Below are 27,017 nucleotides of genomic sequence, written 5' to 3' on the forward strand. Positions count from 1 at the left end.
CACGAAATGGATCCGATTACTTTCCGGAATGATAAGCAGGAGATACAGGCTAACTGCTCGACAATCCTCGACAGTAGACAGGCGCTAATATAAGAGGATGATTGGACAAGATCCAAGACTGGAAATGATTTTGTCCACATTCTTGGTCATGTGTAAAATGCTTAACCTTGTAGGAGAAAGTATTTTGGGGTAAAAAGGGGGATACCGTCTTCTTATTGCTATATATTTTAATATAATCTTCCCGGGCATATTTAGAAATATCTTTTATTTCAATCTACATCTACTTAATTAATTAATTGAAACTCCTGTTACGCGTACTGACTCCAAAATGTTGAAGATTTCTGAGGTACCTGGGGACAGGACAACTATTTTTTTTAGCCCTCCCCCTTTTTTCAAAATTTGTTGTTTTTTGTATTCTTTTAAATCATATTCAATTTACGTTTTGCTCAATTTCTGTTATATAAACATTAATGTAAAATGAATAGTATGCATGTGCTGTATACTATCAATTCCTAGTTTATACCATAAACATCATGTGTTTTAAGTGTGTTCAGTTTTTTCTCATTCTTCCATACGTGAGGAACATATGTTAGATATACTGTTCCAAGCATACATTTACATATATAAACCGTTTTAATGTCCAAAAAAAAAAGTTGACAATATTTATGTTTTCTCAGTTTGAGTTTCGATCTCTTCTCATGAACTGATATTGCCCCGGGTAACAGTAATGGAACGATATGAAATAATACTGAGGAGCATATAGTAAGTTCCAATTAGAATATCAATCAGTCTGAATCGATCATACTTTAATAATATAAAATCCATCTGGTTTGCATATCTCCTTGTCCACGTATTTAAGTTTTGTGCAATGACACTAATGCAGTACCTTAGTTATGCGATTCAAAAAGAGACTTAAGGGAATGGTCATTATTTATCAGCTGAGGGGGTCGGTTCAAAATATTCACATAAAAAATTGTGTTGACAACCCCACCCCCCCCTATCATTCTTAAAAACCACATTATGACCCTCCCCAAGAACCGAATTTGAAAGTTTGACCCCCCTCGAAAAAAAAAATCCCAATCAATTAACAGTTGTGAGAAGGTGATGACTATAAGAATATCTGACACGTGTATGTAGGACTAGAGAATTGACGAAAATAAGCATTTAAATGAGAAAAAATGTATTGTTATTTAACTTGAACATTCATGTACAAAATGAAGTCATAGTCTATACATATTGTTGTCCCTAACTTTGAAAATGCTAATCCTTAAATAGTAAAGCTATCAAACGCACTATATGCCAAATATGTTTATATACATGAGCATGTGCTAATTAAAATTATTGGGATGACGAAAAAAGAAAAAAAATACAGAAAATTCTTTAATCCAATTTATTTTCCTACGACTAATAATTCTACAAATTTTATAGATAAACTTTCAATAATGATTTTTATTTTCTATAATGAATAAATGTACATTTGCTGTCACAGAATTATTTGTAAATCTAAATAGATAAAATATTTAAAAAAAAAAAGAGGAAACATTTCTTGGATTTTTTATTTTCCTCATTATATAGTTATTTGTATTGAAATCCCAATCACAGGCATTTGTTTCTGAATTCTTTTTTACCTTTATACCTTAATTTACTTAGGTATAAAGGAAAACAAATCAGGATCCCAATATAGAAAGTGCAAATGGAATAACACGTTGCAAATATCACTAATTTTATTTCAGGTGGAAATGTTTTTCCAAATCATAAAGTGTATTGTTTTGTATGTGTGAATGCCATGGTGCCCATTAAGTATTCTTATGAGGGTCTTGCAGGGGTTTAAGGAATAAAGAAGAAAGGGTCAAATTAACAGAAAATGGAAAAAAATGAAAAATAGAAAAAATAGAAAAAAAATAAAGACTAGAGAATATTGGGGGTTAAAATATTAAGAAAAGAAAAAAAGGGCAATAATAATAATTTCATAAAATAATTATAGGATACTATTTTCTTCCAATTAAAGGGCCCATGAAGAGCAAAGTAATTTATTACAATGATTTTTATAATTGTTACAATAATGTTGACATAAATCATAAATATGTATTTAACTATTTCAATTCTTAGACCACAGCCAGATCAGAGCCATATACACAAAAAAGGCATAACTATATATCTATTATTAATTACCAATTGATTTAAGAATAAACCAAATGATTTAGGAATACACACACCTTCTATCTCAAAAATGGCTTCAAAATGATTTTTACAAACACTATTGAAAGTTGAATATATATGCATGTTCAGAAACTTTTCCAACTCATTGTTTCCAGTGGTCAAAACTAGGTCAAAATGTTTAATACAGTTCATAATCTTTTGATTGTAAATTTACACATCCTATAGATAAAGAACCATAACAGATGACAGTGATATATAAAGGAATGATCAGATTCACTACCTTGAGAGATTAGGCATATTGCTGGTGCTTAACACTATCAAAGATTTAAAAATGACAGACTTTCACAGATTGCACATTCACTTCAATATTTATATACTAGTCGGACATAAAAACTGGGACAATGCTTATTACTACACAACACAAAATAAAATTTGAAATTTGGTAGCGTCACTTTTAAAAGCTTTTAACGTTAAAAACATAGAAAATGCTGAATTTTTCGTTTCCGTTCTCTTAAATAAGTTTTACTCAATCAAACGTTATAAATCTTACACGCAATGTTAATTACCCTATAATACAGATCTATGAAGTTCGATATTGGGTGGCGTCACTTTTACTGTTCATGAGTCATTATATGTATGACTACCAATGTTACAAATGTCAACACGCAGCCTTAAGATAGGAAAATGTTAAATATGTTGTTACCGTTCTTCAACTTCAGTTTGCCTTAACCAAATATTTTGAAACTTATAAATAATGCTTATGGTCACAAAACAGTCAAAATAACGTGAATCCTGCATCTATATGTGGAAGTTTACTGATGTTTTTTTCACAAGGCTTGAAGCAGGGGCATCTGTGGCCCATTGACATATTTTACATTTATTTAAGTAAACAGCTTATTTACTTCCATTGAATTCTACTTCTAGAATTAACTTGTATATTTTTTCAGGATCTCGGTACAGTTTGGTAACAGACAACGATATTTCAAGTTACATGTGACCAGCATAACAAAATGTTTCACTAGATTGAGCTCTCTGTCTAAGTGTACTTTAAAGGTTCTTTGCATTGAGTTCTGTTTATTGATATGCGTATACCTTCTGTGTGAATTTTTAAGATGTAAAAACAGACTATCCATATCTGCATGTCCATGAAATGAAATGAAATCTAAAACATTTTGCATTACCTATCACAACTGTACTAAAGCAGTAAATGTTCTCTCTAATGGGGGTCCTGTTGGGGGGGTTCTGATCCCGGATCCCGCTTACTGTTTTGTCAGATTCCCGTATCCTGCTTACACTGTGTACGTAAGCAATTCTCATTTTTTTTTGTAAATTCCCGTGTCCTGCTAGACTTCAATTCCCGTTTTCACGGCATAATAATTTGACTTTCACGTGTAACGCTTACAAAAAGTCAGCAATCCCGAGTCACGCTTAGACCCCAATGAGACCCACTCAAATTTTTCACGAAAATTAAAGGATTTAGTTTTTAAACCTAACATTTTTAAAAATTGAGAATGAAAATGTGGAATGTTTAAAAGAGACAAGAACATGACAAAAGAGCAGAAAGCAATCGAAGGCCCCCAATGGGTCTTCAGCAAAGCGTGAAAATCCCTCGACCGGAGGCGGACTTCAGATGGCCCCTAAACAAAGTATGTACTAGTTCTAACTCCAAAACATAAAACTGAACTTACAATTAAAAACATACAAGCTCAACAAAAAACAGAGACTTGTCGTCAAGGTAATCATACCAAGAGACACACCCAATATGCAGAGGTCAAGAGTCAAATAGTCATAGTCTGGTCAAGAGTTCCTTATCAAAAAAACACAAAGCAGATTTTGAGGAAAGGGTAGTCGTGCTAAACAAAACTAACAAATATATCTTTATATCTAAAATAGATATAATAAAATGTGGTATGAGTGCCAATCAGACAATTCCTCATTTAATTCAAACAAAATATACAAGTTGTACATTGAAGCCAAAGGTCAAGCTCACATGACGTTTCTATTGCCACTAGACTCACCAACCTATGACAATACATCTTCATGCTACATATTCAGAAGCAAGGTAAATTGAAAATTATATTTTGAGGTCAAGGTAATTATACACACTGTATCCCGATGACACACCCAACGTGCATAGATCAAGAGTCAAAAAGTCATATTCTGGTTAATAGTTTCACGTCAAAAATATACCCAGCAGTCATGCCGAAAGTTCATCATGGTACACGTAACAATGTCTTGTCATGATGCGCTACACCTGCCAAATACAGAAAACCTAGGTCAGAGACAGAAACACAAGACATACAACAAAACTCATGCACTTGTATTGCAGGTCACTACAATTGCCTTCAAAATAGAACATAAACTCTCGCAACACTGCAAAATTAAAACCGTCTTTCACAAAAGTTTAACAGGATTCTTTGCAACGATTATCTTACCACTATCAATTGAGAATTCAGTCGTGCAGTTATGTCAATAAATTAAAACGGTAATAACTAAAAACTAGGGTTTACCATTAATTTCAAACCTTACCATGTGATAGCTCTATGGTAAACTGATGGAAACACATGATACAGTCATTAAATTTAATATTTGCAATAGTACGACCAGAACAATACAAGACAGAGTTGTAAACAAATTAAAGTAATGATACATACGAATTTTTAATCACAATGCACAAATAAGGAACCGTAGTTTTCATTCAATTTATTTATCTAAAATGTACGCTCGCGTTAAACAATGGAAATTAACACAGTATATTTATATAAACGACCAATCTTGTAATATAGTAAATATAATATAGTATAGCTTGTGACAGTACTTTTCAACTTTATTACATTAATACACTTGTTTTTAGGAGTCTAAATCAGCGATGTATTAACTGGCACTCACAACCACCTCATAAATTTAGGAACATAAATAAAATTTAGAAAGGAAATGGGGATATGTCGATGAGACAAGAACACGAACAAAGATCCAACAACAGCCGAAGTCTACCAATGGGTAGTAGTCAACGCAGCGAGAAAATCACTCACCCGGATGTCAGCCTCAGCTGGCCCCTAAATAAAAATATATACTAGTTAGGTGAACATGGACGTCGTACTAAACTCCAAAACATATGAATGAACTAAAATTTAAAAAAATAAAACATACAAGACTAGCAAAGGCCAGAGGCTCTTGACTCTAGCCGCTAGCCAATGTTAAATAAAGAAACACACAGCATCACGTACAGTAAAAACTAAGTTTAGAATTAGTCCGAATCCGATGTCGGGATAGGTATCAAAAGAAAAAAAGAAAAAAAGAACAAAGGACTACAGTCATGGTACTAGCAGTTACTGACATGCCAGCTCCAGACCTCAATTAAACTAATTGAAGGGTTATGTCTTCATCTTATCAAAATCAAGCACAATCCCTCCCGTTAGTGGTTTAGTGTCATACCATTATAAAATATATGACAAGAAAATAAACCGTATCATGACAACAACTGAGTTAAACATGTTGAAGGTCGTATTGTGACATATAGTTGCTTACTTTTACATGATTCATTTGATCTCTGATGTAGTGACATTCATACCACATCGTCTTATTCTTATATAGAACTTTAGCTAGGTTTTCATTTATAGAAAATGGACATCTGATAGATATAGGAAGATGTGGTGTGAGTGCCAATGAGACAACTCTGAATTTGAAAGAAATTGATGAGGTATCCAATAACCAGTCATAATAAATCTTTTTTTGACAAATGTCTTTTATTCTCCCATTATATTGTCACTAATGAACCTTATTTTTTGTGGGTCAATAATAAAGTCTTTGAGATGTAAAACAAAGTTAAAATAATACAAATTACGTTACTGGAGCTGGAGCTGGAATTTTATAATAGAAGTCTGATTTTGGTGGGAGGTCTTTTTGCGCAACTATAGATTTATTAATGGGATATCAATTGAAGAAGCTGAATGAACGGAAATGTGGGTTGTAATTGGAGAAAGAAATAACCCTAAAATATATTGTCGCAGAACAATGTTTCCTGGAGTCGATTTCACAAAAAAACTTACGACTAAGATTGATGGTAAGTATACTGATTTGTTCATGACTTAAGACAAATTTTAGTCGTAAGTTTTTTTGTAAAATCGACTCCTGAAATTTACAAATTTTGCTAACATAATTTGTAATAAATACCCTTTCATTGTAATCCTAGCTAAAACTATCATAATTACATTTTTATGAAAGCCTGAAATTAAGAAATTGATTATAAGCCCGTGGGGTTCTTATCAACTCCGAGGAAATTCAAACGGAAGGTCCCTAATCAAAAGGCAAAATCGAAAGCCCAAACACACCAAACGAATGAATAACAATTATCCCTTCCAGGAAAGACACTCTCCCATGTAGAAAATGGTAAATAAAACCTGACTCTATAGGCGCACAGCATCAAACATTGTGCCACAATCTCAATCACTATAAAAGCAAAGAAATATGTAACAAAAAAGCACAAAAAGGCACACAGACAATGCACAATAGTTTCCTTTGCTATTTACACTCATTGTTTCCCTTGACCTCCTGGTTTGTTTTCTCTCAATCGGCTAATGACTTTTAAACAGCGGAATACTACTGTTGCCTTTATTCCTCAGATTTTATAATTTCAGGAAGCATACTGCTGTGTAAGATAATTGATATTCTATGAAGAGGGTGGTAAAGGGTTATTTTCGTGCAACGTGATCGCCGTTTTTTATTTCACTTTCAACGTGTTTTTACTTTTTTATTTGACGTTCAGTCGTGCAAGACGGGTGCCTCGTTCAACGTGTTCTGCTTATTTAATTTTACGTGCATCGTGATTTTCAAAGTCTTATTTTGCGTGCTCGGTATTTTTCAAATAAAATTCAAACACTTGGCAGGGATCGTCAAGAAATACTTTTTTAAAAGCCGTAAACCAATTATATCATAAATGTGTATACTAAATCGGGAATATCAAGTAAAACAAAGAGTTAATATATACAAGAAGACAGTGACTCAGTCACAAAAGGTTCAAATAAAAGTATTTATTTTTCGTGCAACGTTCTTTACAGAAATTATTTCACGTTCAACGTGAAATTATGTCTTATTTCACGTTTTTTTTCGTGCAAGCACCCCCCCCCCCCCCCCCCTTTACCACCCTCTATGAACTTTGTTCAACCATTGCAAAACTTGAAGTATTAGGTATGCGTCGTTTAACAAATCTGAAGACTCTCCGTAGTGTCAATATACTTTAATTAGTGCAAATGAACCTCTTTTATTCTGTAAATTTAAAGAAGCTGGGAACATGTATTGGATTATATGGAGTACTCAATAACATTGTTCGTGATTAGAGCATTAAATTATCATTTATGGCTGACACTCGTGGGTGTAAATTACAATTATATATGTCAAGATTAGAATTCTTATATTTTTTTTTTGTGCAAATGTAAATTTTACAAACATTAACCACGGCCACAGATTGGAACTATTACTAATCTTCATAGAACATTCTAATATACATATATCATACAAAGAAGTCATATATCTGACCTCAACACAGTTTAACTTATTACTTTGACGTAGGATGGTAACTTTTGTCATCATTGATACATCAATTACACCACAAAAATGCCATGAAGACTAAACAATGTGATACATTTTATTTCTAGACAAAATTGAACAAAAATCTGACCGGCGCGTCCTTGATATCTTTTCATTTCATTGACTAGGGATTCGGGCTCAATATATTAATGTCGTTTGAGCTATAGTAACAGACTTCCGATCCATTGTGATTACCGATGAGACGAACAATTGTCTTGTAGAAAATTATTTGTAATGTTGGAAGATGATCGGAAATAACAGGTTTCCCTTACAATGGTAATTGCATCCCAGTAGACATTGGTGACGTTGTTAATCTTACGTTACATCGAAGCGTTAAGATCCCCTGGCACATGTACTTTGACATATCTGTTAAATCCAGACAGTGGTTGCTTTTATGTGCAGCAAAGTAAAGCAAGGTTTGTCAGAACCTATGTCAAAGTCTCTATCTTGAAATCCTTATGAAACCTTTTGTTAGCTAATTTGTTCAGCCATGGTTAATTCTTTGTTTATATATTTTAAGATTTGTATGTTCGTCACGGTAAAACTTGTCGAGAATGGAATGAAAAGACTTGTGTACGTCAATGAACAAAACAATACAAGAACACAAATCAACAAACAAAAACATCAAAATGACAACATTCAGTCTCAAACAGTCGACATGCAGTCTCAAACAGTCGACATGCAGTCTCAAACAGTCGACATGCAGTCTCAAATAGTCGACATGCAGTCTTTGAACAAACTCAAACTTTTCTTTTTTTACTGTTCACACTGATCAGCTGAATATACATGTAGACGAAACGCGCGTCTGGTGTATTACTTTAATTCTAATCCTGGTACCGTACCTTTGATAACTATTTTAAAAGCATTACTTTGAAAGACTTCTGTTGGTTTTTTTTACGTACATCTGCACAGTTAAATTAAATGACAGTTCAACTTTCTTATAACCTTCTAGTACTGGTTTCTGGCAGTTACTAGGTCTATTAGTGTGTTAGGTTACAGTGACAATCTGTAGTCCTAATTTTTTTCTACGTTATTGACTTTAACTAATGAAGTTTTCTTTTATTTTCAAACCATCTATGAAGGAAATATCCCTTCTTCATGTTTAAAGGAAACATTCCTTTACTAGCCTTGTCAAGAAAACTTTATTAAGGAACGTGGATTCAACGGCGAATGACACAGAAGAAAAAGAGCAGTATGACATACGATAAATCTAGGTTATCTCGAACAACTAGACAGTTTTAATGGTATTATACGTACCACTTGTTATATAGAACAATCAAAGTTATATCATTCTATGAATAATGGATAATTACAAAAAAAAAAAAAAAAAAAAAAATAGCGATGTATAATCATCTAATTGTCATCTGATCGTGCTGTTTTCAATCAATCAAACTGGATAATATGATCCTGTAAAATGGAATTAAAAAAATGTGATTGGAATAAAGATTAAGTCTTTTATATCGGTTAAGATTGATAATGTCGTTGCATTGATGATCGAACTCTCAAATCTAATATACCCCATACATTGATTAGCTTCTAACTAGATGTGTATCTTCCTTTCATCAGCTAGAAGCCCTTTATATTAATGAAATGGTTGTAACCGGACATAAAACAATGAATGAATAATGAAAAAATTATCAATCAATTCAGTTTGACAGCCAGAGTGTCTTTTTGTGTGTTGACAAGTTTATATAACAAATTATCTCCTTATCATTAATATTTTTTGTTAATATTGTTTGTGGTGAGTAAAATGGACCGGAAAATACGCCATTGTTTATCAAGAGTATGTAAAAATGCTTTAAATACTGTTAAAAAATTAGAACAACATCTTATAAATTTCATGCTTCGGAGCGCTCGAAATCCGAATCAAATGCAACTGTGGCTAACTGTTACATTTTTTACTGTTTATTATTTTCAAAAAGCGGCCAAACTGTTAATAGCACAGACTCCTTACTATGGATCAGCTAAAAAATAAATCATGTTCCGTACGAACATATCCGATCCTCACTTTATTTTGCTAATTTATCTCCCAAATTCAACGTATGAGGTTTGAACATCTACTGTTGCCCAAAACTAATCATTTTGCCAAGATTAATCATTTTACCAAAACTAATCATTTTAGTTAGTAAAACTTTGTTGCAAAGTTAACTGCATAGCTAGGTTAATACATCTTGTAATTTGTTTGTAACTGTTCTTTAATTTATAACATCGGTAAACTATTTTAGCCAAACATAAAACATATGTGTGAGTTCTCGACCCAACATCTGTCAATTCTTTGCAAATTTAAAACCGTAATTAAGTTAATAAAACTTGTAGTTGTTTTGGTAATTCAACTTCTAAATTCGAATTTTGAGATTTGATCATCGGTAAACTACTGTAGCCAGAAAATAAACAGCTGATGTTCAGTAAATGTCGTTTGTTGTTGTGGTTCATAAGTGTTTCTCGTTTCTCGTATTTTATATAGATTAGACCGTTGGTTTTGCCCTTTAATAGTTTTACACTAGTAATTTGTTGGGCTCTGTTCGATGTGAGCCAATGCTCCGTGTTCACTGGAGTTAAACTGATAACCGTAACTGGAATTACGACGATCCCAATATGGCGACGGCAGAAATAGGTAAAAAGTTTTCAGTCATTTTTCTTAAATGTTTTTGTCAATAGTTACTCAGCTGCAAGGTTTTTCTTTACCATTATATCATATTTAAACAATTATAGTGCACCGTTACGATTCAAATATGATGTAATGATAAAGAAAAACCTTGCAGCTGAGTAACTATTGACAAAAACATGCTACATTTGAGAAAAATGACTGAAAAGATTTTACCTATTTCTGCCGTCGACATATTGGGATTGTCTTTATTTCAATTACGGTTATCAGTTTAACAGCAGTGGTGTTGAAGACTGTTCTTTGACCTATAATGGTTTATTTTTATGAATTATTCCTTGGATGGAGAGTTGTCTCACTTGGCACCCATACCACATTTTCTTATATTTATGTTTGATAGTTCTCAACCAAACCTAAGACAATTCATTGCAAATTTAGCTCCTTAGATTGGTAAATATAACCGATAGGTTCAATAAAGTTTCCGATACAGATTTGTATGCAACAGTTTGCACAAATTGATAACTCTTTCAAGTATCTTTCCCTTTCAACACATACTGACATAGCCTAACAACACCAATTCACAATTCAAATATCAATTAAATAATTAATTAGTTTATCCCGTATCCCGTCTTTAAACAAAAGTCAAAACCAATTTGGATTTGGCCTGCAGCTTGACAATGATGAGTTGTAACGTTTAATCACTTTTTATTTTGCTAGACTTTCTCTTGTCTGATTCCATAAGGTTTTCAATATAACATTTCTGTAGAACTACTGAACAGAATGGTTTTATAATTTGTCAGTATCTTGGCAGATTTCTGAGATATCTAATTTCAATTTTTTCCGATACTTCAAATTATCGCTATTTTACGAAATTTTCCTTTGATCTTACAGACTGATAATTTTCTTTCTCAGCAGAGTAGAATGATATGACAAATTATCGGTAGAAGCTAAATGCACACATGCTCGTTGTCAATGAAATTAACAACGTCGCCGTAGGTAAAATAGCGATAAACAGATTATCATTGGTCATCTCAACTCGATAGCCTTTCTTACTTTCGCCTAACCGGCTCAATCGAGAAAATCAATCTCGTTGAGCTGACCAACGATGATCTATAATTACAAGTGAGGTTGGCTTTTACACAACGATTGAAACCACGGTATTCATTTTTGAAATCCTCCTACGCCTCCTGGATATCAAATAGCCCGCCTCTCACATTTAAGACTAGAGTTGTCATGTTTGGAAAACAATACATTTCATGGCAGCGATAAGTAATAATTTGTAAACGCGCTTAATTTTCAGGTTGACACCTACTTGTACTTCCTATTTTCCGTTAAATTCATACAGATATATTTATATAGATACATTATCATCAATAAATAAAGATAAATCAACATAGATATTGATAAATTGACATATATACATATTATAAATATAACTTTGTTTTCACTCTGAAACTGGAAGTAAAATCTAAGCAAGCGTACAAATAAGACCAAAAATGTCGAATAACGACACCTGTGCTGTGTGTGAATTATATGGGGTTGTATATCTATGTGAATATTGCGGTCTCAAATTGTGTGGTGCATGCCTACCGGACCACCAAAAGAAATTGTGTTCCGATATTGGGTTCTCCTCTGCTAACTGCAATTGTGCTTTACATGATGTTGTTGTAAGTGGTTACTGTAGTGAATGTTCTGAGCTGACTTGTGTAGAGTGTGAAGATCATTCAAAACATGTGATCCTTCCTGTAAAAGTGGTCCATAACAACATTAAAAGAGATTTACATCTTGTAAAAAATGATTTCGATCTTCTTTGTGGCAAACTAAACAGTTACGATGAATTGTGTATGAGTAAAATAAAAGAACTTAGTTTAATCAAGCAACAGATAGAATACGAAGGAAATAAATGGATGTATCATATCTTAAGAAAAAAACAGTTCTTGGTTTCTATTGTTGATGGTAAGATTGACCAGCTACAAGACAACTGCCAAGAGTTGGAACTGCTTTTAACAACAGCGAAGGCGTGTTTCAGCAACCTTGAAAATAGCAATGTATGGACATTTTTGAAGTCATGGTTGAAAATAAAAGACACAAAGGAAGAGTTTGAAAGTATGGAACCTGGTCCATACTTGTTACAAAAACTGAAATTTCGTCCTGGAGTCGATGATTCGTTTGATGTTAGCAGTTTGTTTGGCAACCTCATTGTTGACATGTAAGCTTAGCCTTCATTTCATATCAATTGGACATTACTACAATAATTATATGTGTAGCCCAATTGATAAATTCTACTGATAGTAATATATATGTGATAACACGAATATCTCGACTAGTAAACAATAGAAAAGGTCAGATTTATTGATGAATGATAGAATTTGTACAAATTAATAAAAACAACCAAGTGAAAAAAATAAAACCTGACATACATGTAAAGGACTACGTGGTTAAAAAAAGGGCTCATTTGTGTCTCAGTCATATATCGTTTCACATATATGAGTTTTTTAAATCATGTTTTACGCGCAAACTGTTGTCACTCCATTTGAAAATTAAAAAAAATAAATATTGTCAACCGTAAACTGTTTCAAAATTACCGGAAATGTCTTGTGTCCCAACAATCCTTGATTTTTATTAATATTATCCACGTTATGTCTTCAAAACTTTCTTCGTTATTACTCAATGATTACATTAGATGTATGTTTCATTATGATACTTTATTCTGATTGGCTAACTGCACATCACGTGCTATTCCGGAAGCAATTGCATTGCTCAATAAAACTTTTCATTCATGATAACACGTGGTCCCACAATAAAGTGCACAGGTGAATTAAATAAAACAATAATAAAATTCGTGTTTTCATGATCATTGCTAAAAAATGTAATTATAAGTATTGAATGCTTCTTTTTGTAACTTCATAGGGTTGTAAAAGCGTTGAGCTTGCGCACATTTTTAGTATGAAGCGCCAAAATGTACTTCGGTCAACACTTTTACACCCTAATGAAGTTACAAAAAGAAGCATTCCATTCCTAAATAGAAACCATTTTCATAAGAAAAAGTATATAGATCGATAAATTAAATATGCAATAAAATGAAATACTTTTTAAAGATGTATGAATCTTCTGTTTCGTAGCAATCAAGAAAATGAAAAGAGTGAGGAAGAAGTTGACAAATTATCATTACAGCTATCACGTATCTCCAACCAGGAACCTCAAGGAGAAACAGGTCCCCAGAAAGCAACACCATCTAAGAATAGAAGGTAAAAGGAATCAAACGTAGCAGGCTTCTAATTTGATGCACCAGAGGCGTGTTTCGTCTACATAAGACTATTGACATGATGTAATGATATATGTCCGTTTGATATGTGATGTGCCAGTTTTACGTTTGACTGTTGCATTTATTGTGAAAATAATTTTCAAATTAATAATAATTTGGTTTACTATCTTTATTTAATTATTTTCCTTCACATACAATTTAATGACGTTACATCTATCAGCTGGTAATTAAACATACAAAACTAATGATATGATTTACTACACCTGGAACAAAGCGACTTTTTTGTTCATCGTCCGTTAACTAAAAAACATTCTGCTTTGAAACTGCTCTGTAATTGAAACTACAATGTACAACCGTCCGTGCTTTAATCATTATCTGAAAACACCTCCAGTCAAACAAAAATCTTATTAAGGCTGAAATTAGAACGTATGGGTAAAATTTGTGTATTTTCTAAAATCTTGAACATATCATATATATAGAGAAATTTAGGCATAATCAATTATGTAAAGAGGGGCGTAAAGGGGATATCTGCACGGAAGAACGCGAAATAAAATTGCTATTTCACGATGAACGAACAATTCAAAATGTGTTGCACGTTGATCTTTTTACTGATTACACGAAACACGCTGAAAAACGAACCTTTTCACGGCTGCACGTGAAATAAAAATGGCAAAAAACGTTGCACGAAAATAACCCTTCATCTCCCTCTGTTAAGAATGCCATAATCTTCTTGCATTGTATTTCATCACACATGTACAGGTTATATTTAAAGTTCTCATTTTTAAGTTTGCTGGTGACGACAGTCTTTCTACAAACCAGTAGTCTGTCACTGTGTTCACTCACTACATAACAGTTGAATCCAAGCGCCTAATAAAAGTTACCTATCTGTGCCGTTTAGCTGAAATTGAAAATTAGGACTGGCACTTTGATGTTGGGTTTGTCAAGGACATTTTGGGATTTTTATGTTATAAATTTGCACGTCATAACACCGCCTCCATAGTCATCTATTTCCATTTGAACTGATGTATTGGCACTGGTTATGGATTTAAATCAGTAATCGAAATTGAATTTAATTTTAGCATAAAACTAGACGATGGACTTAAAGAACGAAGACGTCGTTACGCAAAATGGACAGACTACATGAATGCAAGAGAAAAGGACCAACAAAAGGTGTTTCTGTCACAGTTAAAATTGAAGGAAGAAAATGAGTATGTTTAATAATAAACAATTTGTCACCTCATAAGTTGATTAGAATAAGAAGTACAAATATATATCTCGGAATACAAATTTGATTTTACAAGTTGATGATTTATATTAAAGTTTTGTTAAATCTTATAAATAAAGGCACTATAAGTATACGACTGTTTAATAGCCATATCTCAAATTAACTGAAACAAATCCGGATCACAAACCAACACTGAGATAAACACATTACTTATAAGTGAAAACAAAACGGAACAACAGAAACACTGAAATGCTAAAAAATCAAACGCCAACATACATAGAAACTTTTAAAATTTACAGGTTTTTATTCTGACAGGGAGAGTAGCTGATCACTATTGAATGCTTTAGTTATCGACGTTTATTTTTAATCTGCTATCCTTTGTGCTGTTGATTGCTATTTTGTTCACCACTTATTTTAAAAAACTTCGCTCCTTAAGTTAAACCATTATTCGAATGTTACTGTAAAGTGATATAGAGAAGTCTATACGTGATATGTATGCAAAACATACATAAAATTAATCTAAGAAATAAAAAAAAAGAAGTTTTAAGTTGCCAACTAATTGTTTTTTCATAACAATATTTTTTTCACATATCATTCGTGATAAAATGACACCTCCAATGTCTTGATTTAGAATATATAATAGATATGTATTTTCAAATGAAATTAGGAGAACTAATTGCATGAACTGTTTCTTTTAAAATAGCAATATCTATAAATGCGAGCAATTGAAAGACGAAAACATTGCAATAGCTAAGCAACTTGATTTACTAAAACAGGAGTCACAACAGAAAGTGACGAAAATGTTACGAAATCACAAGGATGAGGTGGACTCGTTCCAAAAACAAAATCAGGATTTACAACACAGGTAATTTATATAAATTTACACGACTTTATTATTTAATATCTCTCATGTTATTTGCATATCTACAAAATTAATGCTTGAATACGATTAAATAAGATCGATCCTTTAGAATTTCTTTTCTTAGTTTATACTTCGATAGATCGTTTGCACTTTCAATATCTTTACAACTTACCATTAACTTTCGTAACTAATATTTGTATTTACTGGAAATCGAATCATGTCCTTGACGTGTCATGTATGACTGATATCAAACACTTCGACGACACCACCCGACTACCAATCTGTTTGGTTATTTTATTAAATCCATAGGCTTTTTTTTTTTATCCAGGAATAGATTACCTTAGCTGTATTTGGCAAAACATTTAGGAATTTTTGGTTCTCAATGCTCTTAAACTTCGTACTATTTTGAAATATGATACACCCCGATACACTGGACACAGAGGGATAGCACCTTTTTATATATGTACAGATACTCTGTAGTAAATTATTGTTTTTTTTTTATAAAGAACTGTAGTGTTCATTATAGTTGGAATAATAAACTTATTAAATTGATAAGCGTGGGATTATAGAAAAAAGCCACCTACCCTCCGCGTTCATGGTATCTTATTAACGAACCAACGCTAACCAATTGTACTAATCAATATTATTTCATATAAAATTTATTTTAAAAGATATTAAAGAGACATACGAATAACACATGCCATGTATTAATAATAATTGTTTGATAATATTGCCGAAAAAGTATCGGTCAGTCGAAAAAAAAACTTGCTGTTCTTTATTCAAACGATTCACACGATTGTAGTGTCATGCTTGAAGTAATATTTTCATATGATGTAGTTAGATATGAGATATTAATTTTAATTTCTCATAATTGTCCTTTTGTTAGTTATTTTTGTGTTGGTGCTTTGTGTCGATCTGATGAGCAATGCCCTTTCTAACTTATATTAACTATGTTCTAATGCTATTCTCACGTTACAGCGATGTCTCATATACCATAAGAGGAGGGTTTAGCTCTATAAACATGTTAAACTCCGCCACATGCGTGTGCCTATCCCAAGTCAGCATCATGTTTTACTGTGGTTGATGTATGTTGCAGTATTCCATGTTTGTTTTTCATTTATTTATATTAAAGAAAAAAATCAGGCCGTTGATTTCTTTTGAAGGAAGTAGTACCTTTTTGCTTTCTAAGGAAATCATTTATTTTGTAGCACTGGACAGAATAAATCTGAATTCTTGCCAAGCATTTTTTATTTGTAACAAGGATACATTCTGCATTATGTTTTGAAACAAATGTCAATTTAACTTATGTTCATAGTAGGAAACAAATGGTAGTCATACCTTTTGAACTGATTTGTTAAACTTTTCAAGACTGCTTATATATATTAATTTTTTTTCTCTTTGTTGAAGGCCATACATTGACTTGTAGCTAGGTACAACCACTTCATTTGGACTCTTGTGGACAGTTTTCTCATCGATAAATAGACCACATTTTCTTTTATATTATTTTCATATTTGTTGCTTATATCTAATGTTTTGATAAAGTTGTATATGACATTTGTCACTTGACACTTCTTCATATTTGAAGTCAACAGAACTAGTCAAATTGTATAGTCGACTTGGGAAGGAATCATAAATACAAGTTATTTCAAATTCAGAATGGAAATGGGGAATATGTCAAAGAAGCAACAACCTGACCAAAGAGCAGATAGCAACCGAAGGACACCAATGGGTCTTCAACACAGCGAGTAAATACCGAATCCGGAGGTGGTCCTCAGCTGGTCCCTAAATCCAATTTTGCACAAGTTCAGTGAAAATGGTCGTCAAACTAAACTCACAAACATATACGAACTAATATTAAAAAAAACATAAAAGAAAAACAAAGACCAGAGGCTCCTGACTTGGGACAAGCGCAAAAATTCGGCGGGGCTTAATATGTCTAGTACGTTTTACAAATATCGTTTTCGTTAGTTAACATCCAAATAATTTAAATTAATGTTTTCCAATTGTAAATCCAAAGCAAGAGACCGAGTCTCAAGTTTTTAAAGTCCGACAGAATTTCGAGATCTCAGTTTCCAAAGAATGAATGATTCTATCTAGTAACTTCTGATTTTTCAGGCTATCAAGAAAACAAGACGAACTAAAGAGTCTGAAGGCAGTAGTTAATTCAGTCATTGAATTAAAAAAAGGAAACGCACAATCTTCAGTTTATGTATAATAGTATTTAAGACGGAATTTATGTAACATATTTAATTACTCTGTCTATCGTCTGTGGTAATGTCCTAGATGACATGAAAATAAATAACGTCTTTCCTATTTATAAAAAGAACAGGAGACTAGATGTTGAAAATAATAGGCATGTTTGCATTTTAGTAATCATATATTAAATTCTCAAGAAATAGGTTAACTATCATTAAACATTTTTTTTTAGTTACAAAATATTTGTTATATAGCTTCTAGTCTGGTTGTAGGTCCTGATATTCTACTGAGACATATTAAATTCATTTACTTGATTATTTTTTAACAAAATCATCTATGGGCTCTACACTAGTATGATAATGCTAGATCTACAAAAAGCTTTTCTACAAAAAGCTTTTGATACAATTGATCATTCTTTCTTTTATTTTATTAATCAATCAACAATTGATGTTAAATACATAGAATGGTTCAAATCATATTTGTCAGAGAGAAAGCAGTAAGTAGATGTCAATGGCGTAGAATATAATTTCAATCTGTAACTTGTGGAGTTCTATTTCTTGAAGGTAGTATTTTGGTCCCACTTGATTTTTCTTATATTAGGTAAATGATCTATCTATTAGTATTTGTGGTGTGCTAGTATGCATGTGTATTCCATGCTGATGATAACACAATTGTATTGTCGCAAAGGAATTCAGGGGTAATATCTGAAAAAAATGAAAGTGAACCCACTCTTCTGTATAGCTTAATTGAAAACAATTCATCTTACTGATAACAAATTATCACTCTTTTCAGACAGTACTGAATATATGTTGCTTGGTTCAAACGGAAACTTGCAAAAATTGACAAAAAAGATTTTTCATTCTTTGGCAAAAAAAACAAAAACAAGTTAGTTGGCAGTACTTATTATTCCAGCTCAAAATGAGTAAAAACTTAGGCCTAAACATAGAGAGATATTTGTCATCGAAAATAAATGTCAGTTATATTTTACAAAGAGTGAATGTTAGACTGAAAATACCTTAAAGACATGGTCGATGTATATCAGATAACTCTAGCAAAAAACTATATAAGCTGTTGAAGTACAAAGTCATTTTGATCAGTTGTGTACCTGTTGTGTAAATAGTTCAAAAATAAGCTACAAGTGTTTCAAAATAAATCTTGTAGATTTATTTGATGAATGGAAAACAGAACTGCTGTAAATTTATTATCATTTGTTTAATGTAGGAACATAATCAAACATGTATATAACAATATATTTTAAAACAAAAGCCTTTTTACGCAAAGCAATATTACTAATATCCTAGATTGCCATAATTATTCAACAAGAATTAGATCTAGTGATGACACTTTTGTTGTTTTCAACCTTTATGAGGACAACAGCCTTTTACATGTTATTGTATTACTATAAATGATTTGAACGTGTTGTCAAATCAACTAATTTAAAGAGCAACACGATTGTTTAATCTTTTAAATCTGAGGTTAAAGATTTTCGGTTAGAAAAGGAAAGCAACAATTTTAATAGACAATTTTTATTTATTGGTTGCTTGAATATTCCAGTCTAAGTTAATGCAAATTATAATCTTAATCATAATAAGTTTAAAACCTGCAAAAGTCATGATTTCTTATAATTATATTTTGATATTTTGAAGAATGTAAAATAAATGCACCCATTGGAAATAAGCCGTATGGCTTTCATGGACAATCCTAATTAATAAATAATTGTCAGTAGATGTTATGTAGATGTTATGATTTGAGTATGTATGCTCCTGCTTTATATATTTTTTTGGTAATATTGGTTATATATTGACATTTAATTGAATAAACTATCTATCTATCTTCAAACAAGGTAAACATAAGCAATTGTGTACGTAGAGACACGGTTATATCATTCAAGTGAACTCATATAAAACGATAAAAATAAAAGATCTCAAGAACTCGGTTTGGAGATTTTTCAGCATATTGATATTGAAAGTAAACTGCACATTGCTAGAAAACCAAGAAATTTGTATTTTGAACTTTAAAACAGATTTGAAATGGACATTCGAAGTGATTGTCGTTGATATCATTTACGTCTGTCGTATTTGTTTTTGTAAACTATTTATCTATAAATTATGCCGTTAGTATTCTCATTTGAATCGTTTTATATTTTTCCTATCTGGGGATTTTGTAGCCGATACAGTCCGGGTTTTCTCATGGTTGCCTGTAAATGCGTATATCAACTTTATTTGAACCTCGGTGGATAGTTTCCTCATTTGCAATCATGCCACATCTCCTTATTCTTTGTTTTCATTTAAATATTTGAAAGAAAAAAATCTTTGGTTATGATATATTGGTTTTGTGTAGTGTTTATATTATCTTTTTCCAATTAAGATACCAATTGTCTTGTATATGTTTTATTTGCTGAAATATCATAAAGCTATTCATAATATATATCTTGCTTCGATTTATTTCTTTGCCATCTTTATAGTGTTCATTATTACATATACATATATAATCCCTAAACAGCTTTTTACCAGAAATTCCCGGCATTATTTTGCAATGGAGCATTTAAAAATCTTAAATTCTACCTAATTGAACTTGTCCAAAGTTAACCCTTCTAATAGCTTTCATTTAAGAACCAATATTGTGTAAATACCATAGATTCATTCGTTTTTACCCGAATTCGATATTTAACTGAAATGTTTTAATAGATATAAGAAGATGTGGCATGAATGCCTATTAGACAACTCTTCATCCAAGTCACAGTTTGTAAAACAACACAAATATAGGTCAAAGAAAGGTTTCCAACACGGCGCCTTGGCCCACATCGAACATCAAGCTAAACAGGATCAACAAAAAATGACTAGTGTAAAACCATTCAAACGGGAAAACCAACGGTCTAATCTAGATAAAAAACGAGAATCGAGAAAACACTTAAAACCACATCAAAACGACCAACTACTGAACATCATATTTAAGCATATCTTGTCCCAAACAGTCTGTTTTCTGATGCCCAAACAGATCATTTTTTAAAATATTATCCTCTCTACACCAACTTAAAATCCCTAGTAAATTTTTGTAGTGGCTATAAATTATCTGAATTTCTTCTATAGATATGATAAATATATGGTCGATATTTCCCCAAAATCAGAATTAATTGTCTTGTTATATATCATCAAATTAAGCAAAAATGTCCATAATTACTACGTTATTTTCATGTCGGACCATGTATAAGGTAAATGCTTTCTAATATTTCACGAACACCACCAATAAATTAATAATAAGTGCCAACATTTAATCTATTGGTAACACATGAATTATTTTCTGTCGCGCATATTAATATTCACTTATGTGTTTATGCTTACATAAATATAGAACCATGCTTATTTAGACGGAAGAAAAATCTTGTAAAATTCTGGACAGTATTGATTATTTTCATATAAGCTTGAGATGCAGCGAATTTGTAACTAATCTCGGTAGAAGTATTTTAATTTTGGCCTAATTTAAACACCAAACTGATTCAAGCATACAAAACCTTATTCAAACTTGCATGTTTCCACACCCACGTGAACTACAAAGTAAATTAACAATCTGCATGAAGGATCTTTGTCAAGGATTCATCGTGCTAAAAAATGAACAAGATTTAGTTTTTGATGATTAATTCCCATACTTTCATGTTTTCATTTATTGAATCAAATTGAAGTTGATATTTTAAGTAGATATAATACAGTTTGGCATTTTTATTTAGAATCAGTGAATTTATTGAAATATTCAATCATGCATTATAGGCCACAATAATTAGCCTATAAAAAAGTTCACTCTTGTAACTAATCGCATGACTGGAAAGTTATACAATTCCTTAGCACTGTCACAACCAAAAATTATCTTTCATGCAAGCGAAACAAATGTCTTTAAAAAACAGTCAGCTATAAAAGGCCCCGAAATGACAATGTAAAACAATTCAAACGAGAAAACTAACCGCCTTATTTATATAAAAAAAAATGAACGAAAAACAAATGTGTAACACATTAACAAACGACAGCCACTGCATTACGGGCTCCTGACTTGGGACAGGCATATAATACATACTGTGGCGGGGTTAAGCATTGTTGCGGGATCCTAACCCTCCACTTACCTGGGACTGTGGTATAACAGTACAACATAAGAACGAACTATACAAATCAGTTGAAAAAGGTTTAACTCATGAGATGGACAAAAATACAAGTGGAAACATACATTTTATACCACACACGCAAGCCATTCATCCATAGGATTGATAAAACAAAAAAGTTTCGTTACAGTTATTTAAAAGCTTGCCTATAATGTTAACATACACAGCACGTTGTTTAAAATTTAATAGAATCTGTAAAACAAAAAAATGAAAACAACACGTTTTATAATTTAATGCGTCCGAAGCGCTTTTCTAGATTAACCTTCATCAGGAACGCTCAAAGCCAAATATTTGAAATCCGTGGATGTATAAGTACCGAAACCGTTGAGGAGCTAAATGTCAAAAATACCTAAAATAAAAGCCAAATTCATCTAAAGTTAACTTTTCCTGAGGGAGTTGAAACCTTAGTTTCTTAATAATTTCAAAATTCATAAACGGACAATTTGAGAAAGGTTTGTTAAATCATGTCAGTACCGAAGTACTGACTACTGAGCTGATGATACCCTCGGGGACTAATAGTCCACCAGCAGAGGTATCGACCCAGTGATGTGAAAAATTAAAAACAACACGTTTAAAAATAGTAGGATTCGTTTTTAGAGTTCGATTTGATAATATTACCGTCATTAACGTGCTTCAGTACTCAGGTGTAGCGTTATGAACATGAAGTATACAATTCTGTCTGCACAAACATGTACTAAGTTGCAATTGTTGCATTGCGTGTTGAAAAATAATAACGGAAACATTAGATCGCTTCCTCTGTACACACGATCAAACTGTTAGAGCCTTAGGGACTAACTTCCAAAGTACAAATATCTCAAAAGTCACATTGTTTGTTTTCAATAAATCGTTCTATATATGACACTAAAATTGGAATTGTAAACAAATGTAATCCTATTAAAAATTCTAAACATAAGGGACTAACTCTGAAGTTCAAAAGTACAAATATCTTAAAAGTCACATCATTTGTTGTCAATAAATCGTTTGATATATGACACTATAATTGGAAAATATTCGTCACAGGACTGTACAAAAATATGTTATTTTTAATGTTTCGTAGTGACATAATACAATCATTATTATGTCGGCTAGTCAAATCATCATAAAATAGGCGTCAATAAGATTTAGATCCCACATGTACCGAATTCGAACAAAAGAAACATTAAATTAAGAATTGTAAATATGGACGTTAACCTGCCGCCTCTTATAAGTAGAAATCCTCAAAAAGTGTAATATATTTATTCTAGCTAGAATTGAATACTTTTTTTTTAAATTGTATTTAGGAAGCGGAACTTTACAACCCTTTGAAATTACAATGAGACGCATTCAAACATTACAATTTGTAGTTGTTTGATAGATTCCGTCATGTTGATGCCATTCAATAATCCCGAGGTCCACAATTATGTTTTATTTCACATACATTCAATATATCGACTTTTTATTATTTTTAGACTGAAGCAAACAACGCTTCATACAAAATATGCTTCGTCTTACCCAATTAAATTTCAAAATGAAGCATCCAGTTATCAAATACAAACCAGTTGAATACTAGTATTTCTAATGGTAATTAACATTTCTATTCTTGATAAACAGGTAACTTCTCCTGTATGTACTTCTTCTTTATTTTCTCTCCTTCTCGTACTGTGTATAGGTACTAGCATTGGTATATGTTTATTTTTTTTATTACGTTTCTATTCTTGATAAACAGGTAACTTCTCCTGTATGTACTTCTTCTTTATTTTCTCTCCTTCTCGTACTGTGTATAGGTACTAGCATTGGTATATGTTTATTTTTTTTTATTACATTTCTATTCTTGATAAACAGGTAACTTCTCCTGTATGCACTTCTTCTTTATACTCTCCCCTTCTGTAGGTTTTATAATATGTATTGCAGTACATCCGAATCATTAATCTTGCCAATTTATATCAAAATACCATGTGTTCCGTGGTTGTCTTCCACTGTTTGTCAAATACTGTACGTATTGTTTCGCGTTTAAAATAAATTATAACATTTCAATAAAATTTATTTAGAGTCGGTAAATTTTAATAAAGAAACAGGTGGTTTTAAGACCTTTTATAACCGACAAGAAACATGTATAAGACATACACATACCATCGTACACACACATTACACATACAAGATATTCATGCATTTGAAACACAGAACATAAGTTCCCTGAAAATACTGTAAATAAAAAGTCTATTTAAGCAGAAACAGTGCAGCTTTTTTACTTTGACAGAAATTGTAAGATTTGTTTATAGTTTTCTTATAGGCTGACCATACCCTAATTTATATGCTTCAATACTCTATTGTAGAGTTATTGATATGAAGTAAAAAATGTTTGCTCAAACCGTCAGGACCGTCTTGCTCTTTCGATAACATGGACAATGTGAAGTGTTGTTCCGTGTTGAAGGCTGATATAATTGTTGAAAAGGAGAATATAAATTTTAATTCAATTCATTTGCAAATGGTTTTGTTAAAAGGATGTAGTGTTTTTGTGTCATGACTGAATACATTAAATCAGTTTACACATAAACACAGTTTTATTTTTCCTTCAACTTTACAAAAATGTGATAAAAACATACAATTGTTGCATTGCATGGTAAAAAATAATAACAGTTATGTCCTTTTTATGGGTTCAACCGAACATAAAGCATTTCTTTTCTATACAAGGCTTAATGACACAAAACCCACTATTCTATTGGATATAGGTTTGCAGCATCCAGTCGAAAATTACTACGCATAACGGTATTCGTTAAGCCTTATAACGAAAAGAAATTTATGTAACATGAAAAAGCATCTCCAGTGCATACAATCAAAATAAAAGGGCACTTGAGGGACTTACTTTTAAGAAGGGTTTTTTTTTTTTTGCTCACTACAATATATCGCTCCCTATATGACATTAAAATTGGAAAACAATCGTCACAGGACTATGCTTTAACATGTTAAATTTCTTTTTTATCCAAGTTTGAATAGTGCGATTATATTGATAATCTTTCTGAAGGTATGTTTTATGACCACAACAGAATAAAGACAAATCTTTTTTAAGCTTGAAAAATTGAACCCATCTCTGTCGGGGAAGAATTGAAGATTGATAATCAAGGAAATGGAAATATTTCCATACCCAATTAAGTCGATGAAATATATTTTGCAACAACACAACTATCCAATAGAAACAAAAAGATAAAGATCTGAACAGTAATAAACAGGTTGTCGTTTGTTTATATGTTACATATTTGTTTTTCGTTCATTTTTTTTTACATAAATAAGCTTAACACGGGGTGTCAATTTCGAAGCGGAGAAAAACTATCAAAGTAAGTTCAGGAATCAAAATTTATTTTTTTAGAATTCTTAGTATCATAAAATGTATTACACGGAATGAACTGAAACATAATCTATTTCCTGCAAGCAGAAGCAGTCGTTTCAGTGCTCTGTTTCCTCAAACACCTTGCATTCAACAATTCAATTCTATTTAAATGATACTGGAGGAAGTCGTCATAAGTAGTTTTGTATCCAAAAATTTGCATATGAAGCCTCAAAATCTGAAACACGGAAAACTAGGGAGAGGTGTTTGAGGAAACAGGGCACTGACAACGACTGCTTCTGCTTGCAGGAAATAGATTATGTTTCAGTTCATTCTGTGCAATACATTATATGGTACTAAGATTTCTAAAAAAAAAATTATACATGAACTTACTTTGATAGTTTTTCTCCGCTTCGAAATTGCCACCCCGTGTCAAACATAGCCGACACCCCGCATGTGGCGTTCTACACCGTGGTATCTGTGATGGTTTCAGACTGCTGTCGACAACACTGAACAAAACTGACTGTTAATAGCGAGTATTTGTGTCAAATTTCTAATTCGATAATAAACAAAAACCCATATTTTATGTTTCTACATCGAAGATTATTTCAATTTAAAACTTTCACAACAAATTCTCATGATCAATGACATTTACTAACTGGTGAATGTTTTTATCTCATTTGATCATCCTTAAAGACAATATTGTACTTATTAACCTTTACCAAATGCGTCAATAATACACGGGTCTTTACCCAGCAAAATTTCTTATATAAAACTTAAAACTAATTACTGAAGTTTATAATGAAATTTTAGAACTTCAAAATTCGATGATAGTTTTTTTTCTGTCTTACGTAATTCAGAAATGCAATGAGGTATATTTTAACTTGATTGATTAAAACACTGCTATATAAAAAAAAATGAATGACATCCTTGTACGCTAATGAACTTGTCAAAGTGGATCCTATCATCAATTACCAAAGTGACTTTCAGACAAAAAAGAAAGCTAGTAAATTTTCTGAGTGTAATGTATGTAAATTTCTTTAACTTAGATGAACGTACACGTTTCGTTTAGTATTCTTTGCAAATATTTCTTAGTTCAATTCTGTCATACAATTTTTAAGTACTGATTCGTTTTCTGCTAATAGTTTTTTTATTAAATTTTTCCAATTTCCAACAATTTGAAATTGATTGTACATAATACAATGAATTATATAATTAATAAATTACATTCAGAACTTTCTAAAAGACAAAAACAAAAAAAATCCTAGCGAAATTCTTTAATTTTACTTTCCGATATATTGATGATGTCCTATCATTGAATAACCCATATTTCAGCCAATACTTACATCTCATATGTCCCAGTGAACTTGAAATTAAGTATACTACTGATACTAGAAGGACTGCTTCATACCTTGATCGTATCCTCAATATTGACATGGATGACTTCACACGAAAATCTATGATAAACGGGACGATTTCAACTTCCCAATTATCAATTTCCTATTTTGTTTAGCATTAACTTACCCTCTGCCCCTTCGTATAAAGTTTACATATCTCAGTTGATATGTTATGCTCGTGCATGTTCACACTATACGGACTTCATTTACAGGAGTGTGTTCCTAACACCGAAACTGCTCCAACAGAGTTATGATGAGGACAGATTTAAACTGACA

General features: G+C 31.9%; 1 protein-coding gene across 1 annotated transcript; it reads left to right on the top strand.

Moving 5' to 3' along the window:
- The first annotated feature begins 11,786 nt into the window (after nucleotides 1-11,786).
- LOC143072959 (uncharacterized) lies at nucleotides 11,787-20,323 on the top strand. The gene is made up of 5 exons (XM_076248144.1): nucleotides 11,787-12,557; nucleotides 13,471-13,596; nucleotides 14,693-14,821; nucleotides 15,542-15,703; nucleotides 17,816-20,323. The coding sequence occupies exons 1-5, from the start codon at nucleotides 11,845-11,847 to the stop codon at nucleotides 17,913-17,915; spliced, it is 1,230 nt and encodes a 409-aa protein (XP_076104259.1). The 5' UTR covers nucleotides 11,787-11,844; the 3' UTR covers nucleotides 17,916-20,323.
- Nucleotides 20,324-27,017: the final 6,694 nt, after the last annotated feature.

This window comes from Mytilus galloprovincialis, chromosome 1 (assembly GCF_965363235.1).
Source record: "Mytilus galloprovincialis chromosome 1, xbMytGall1.hap1.1, whole genome shotgun sequence".
NCBI classification, from domain to species: Eukaryota; Metazoa; Mollusca; class Bivalvia; order Mytilida; family Mytilidae; genus Mytilus; species Mytilus galloprovincialis.

Bases quoted from the DNA above. Each gene is read 5' to 3' on its own strand.
- LOC143072959 (XM_076248144.1), top strand. From the start codon at position 11,845: ATGTCGAATAACGACACCTGTGCTGTGTGTGAATTATATGGGGTTGTA. The intron at 14,822-15,541 runs GTATGTTTAATA...CTTTTAAAATAG, and splicing joins AAATTGAAGGAAGAAAATGA to CAATATCTATAAATGCGAGC. The intron at 15,704-17,815 runs GTAATTTATATA...CTGATTTTTCAG, and splicing joins AATCAGGATTTACAACACAG to GCTATCAAGAAAACAAGACG.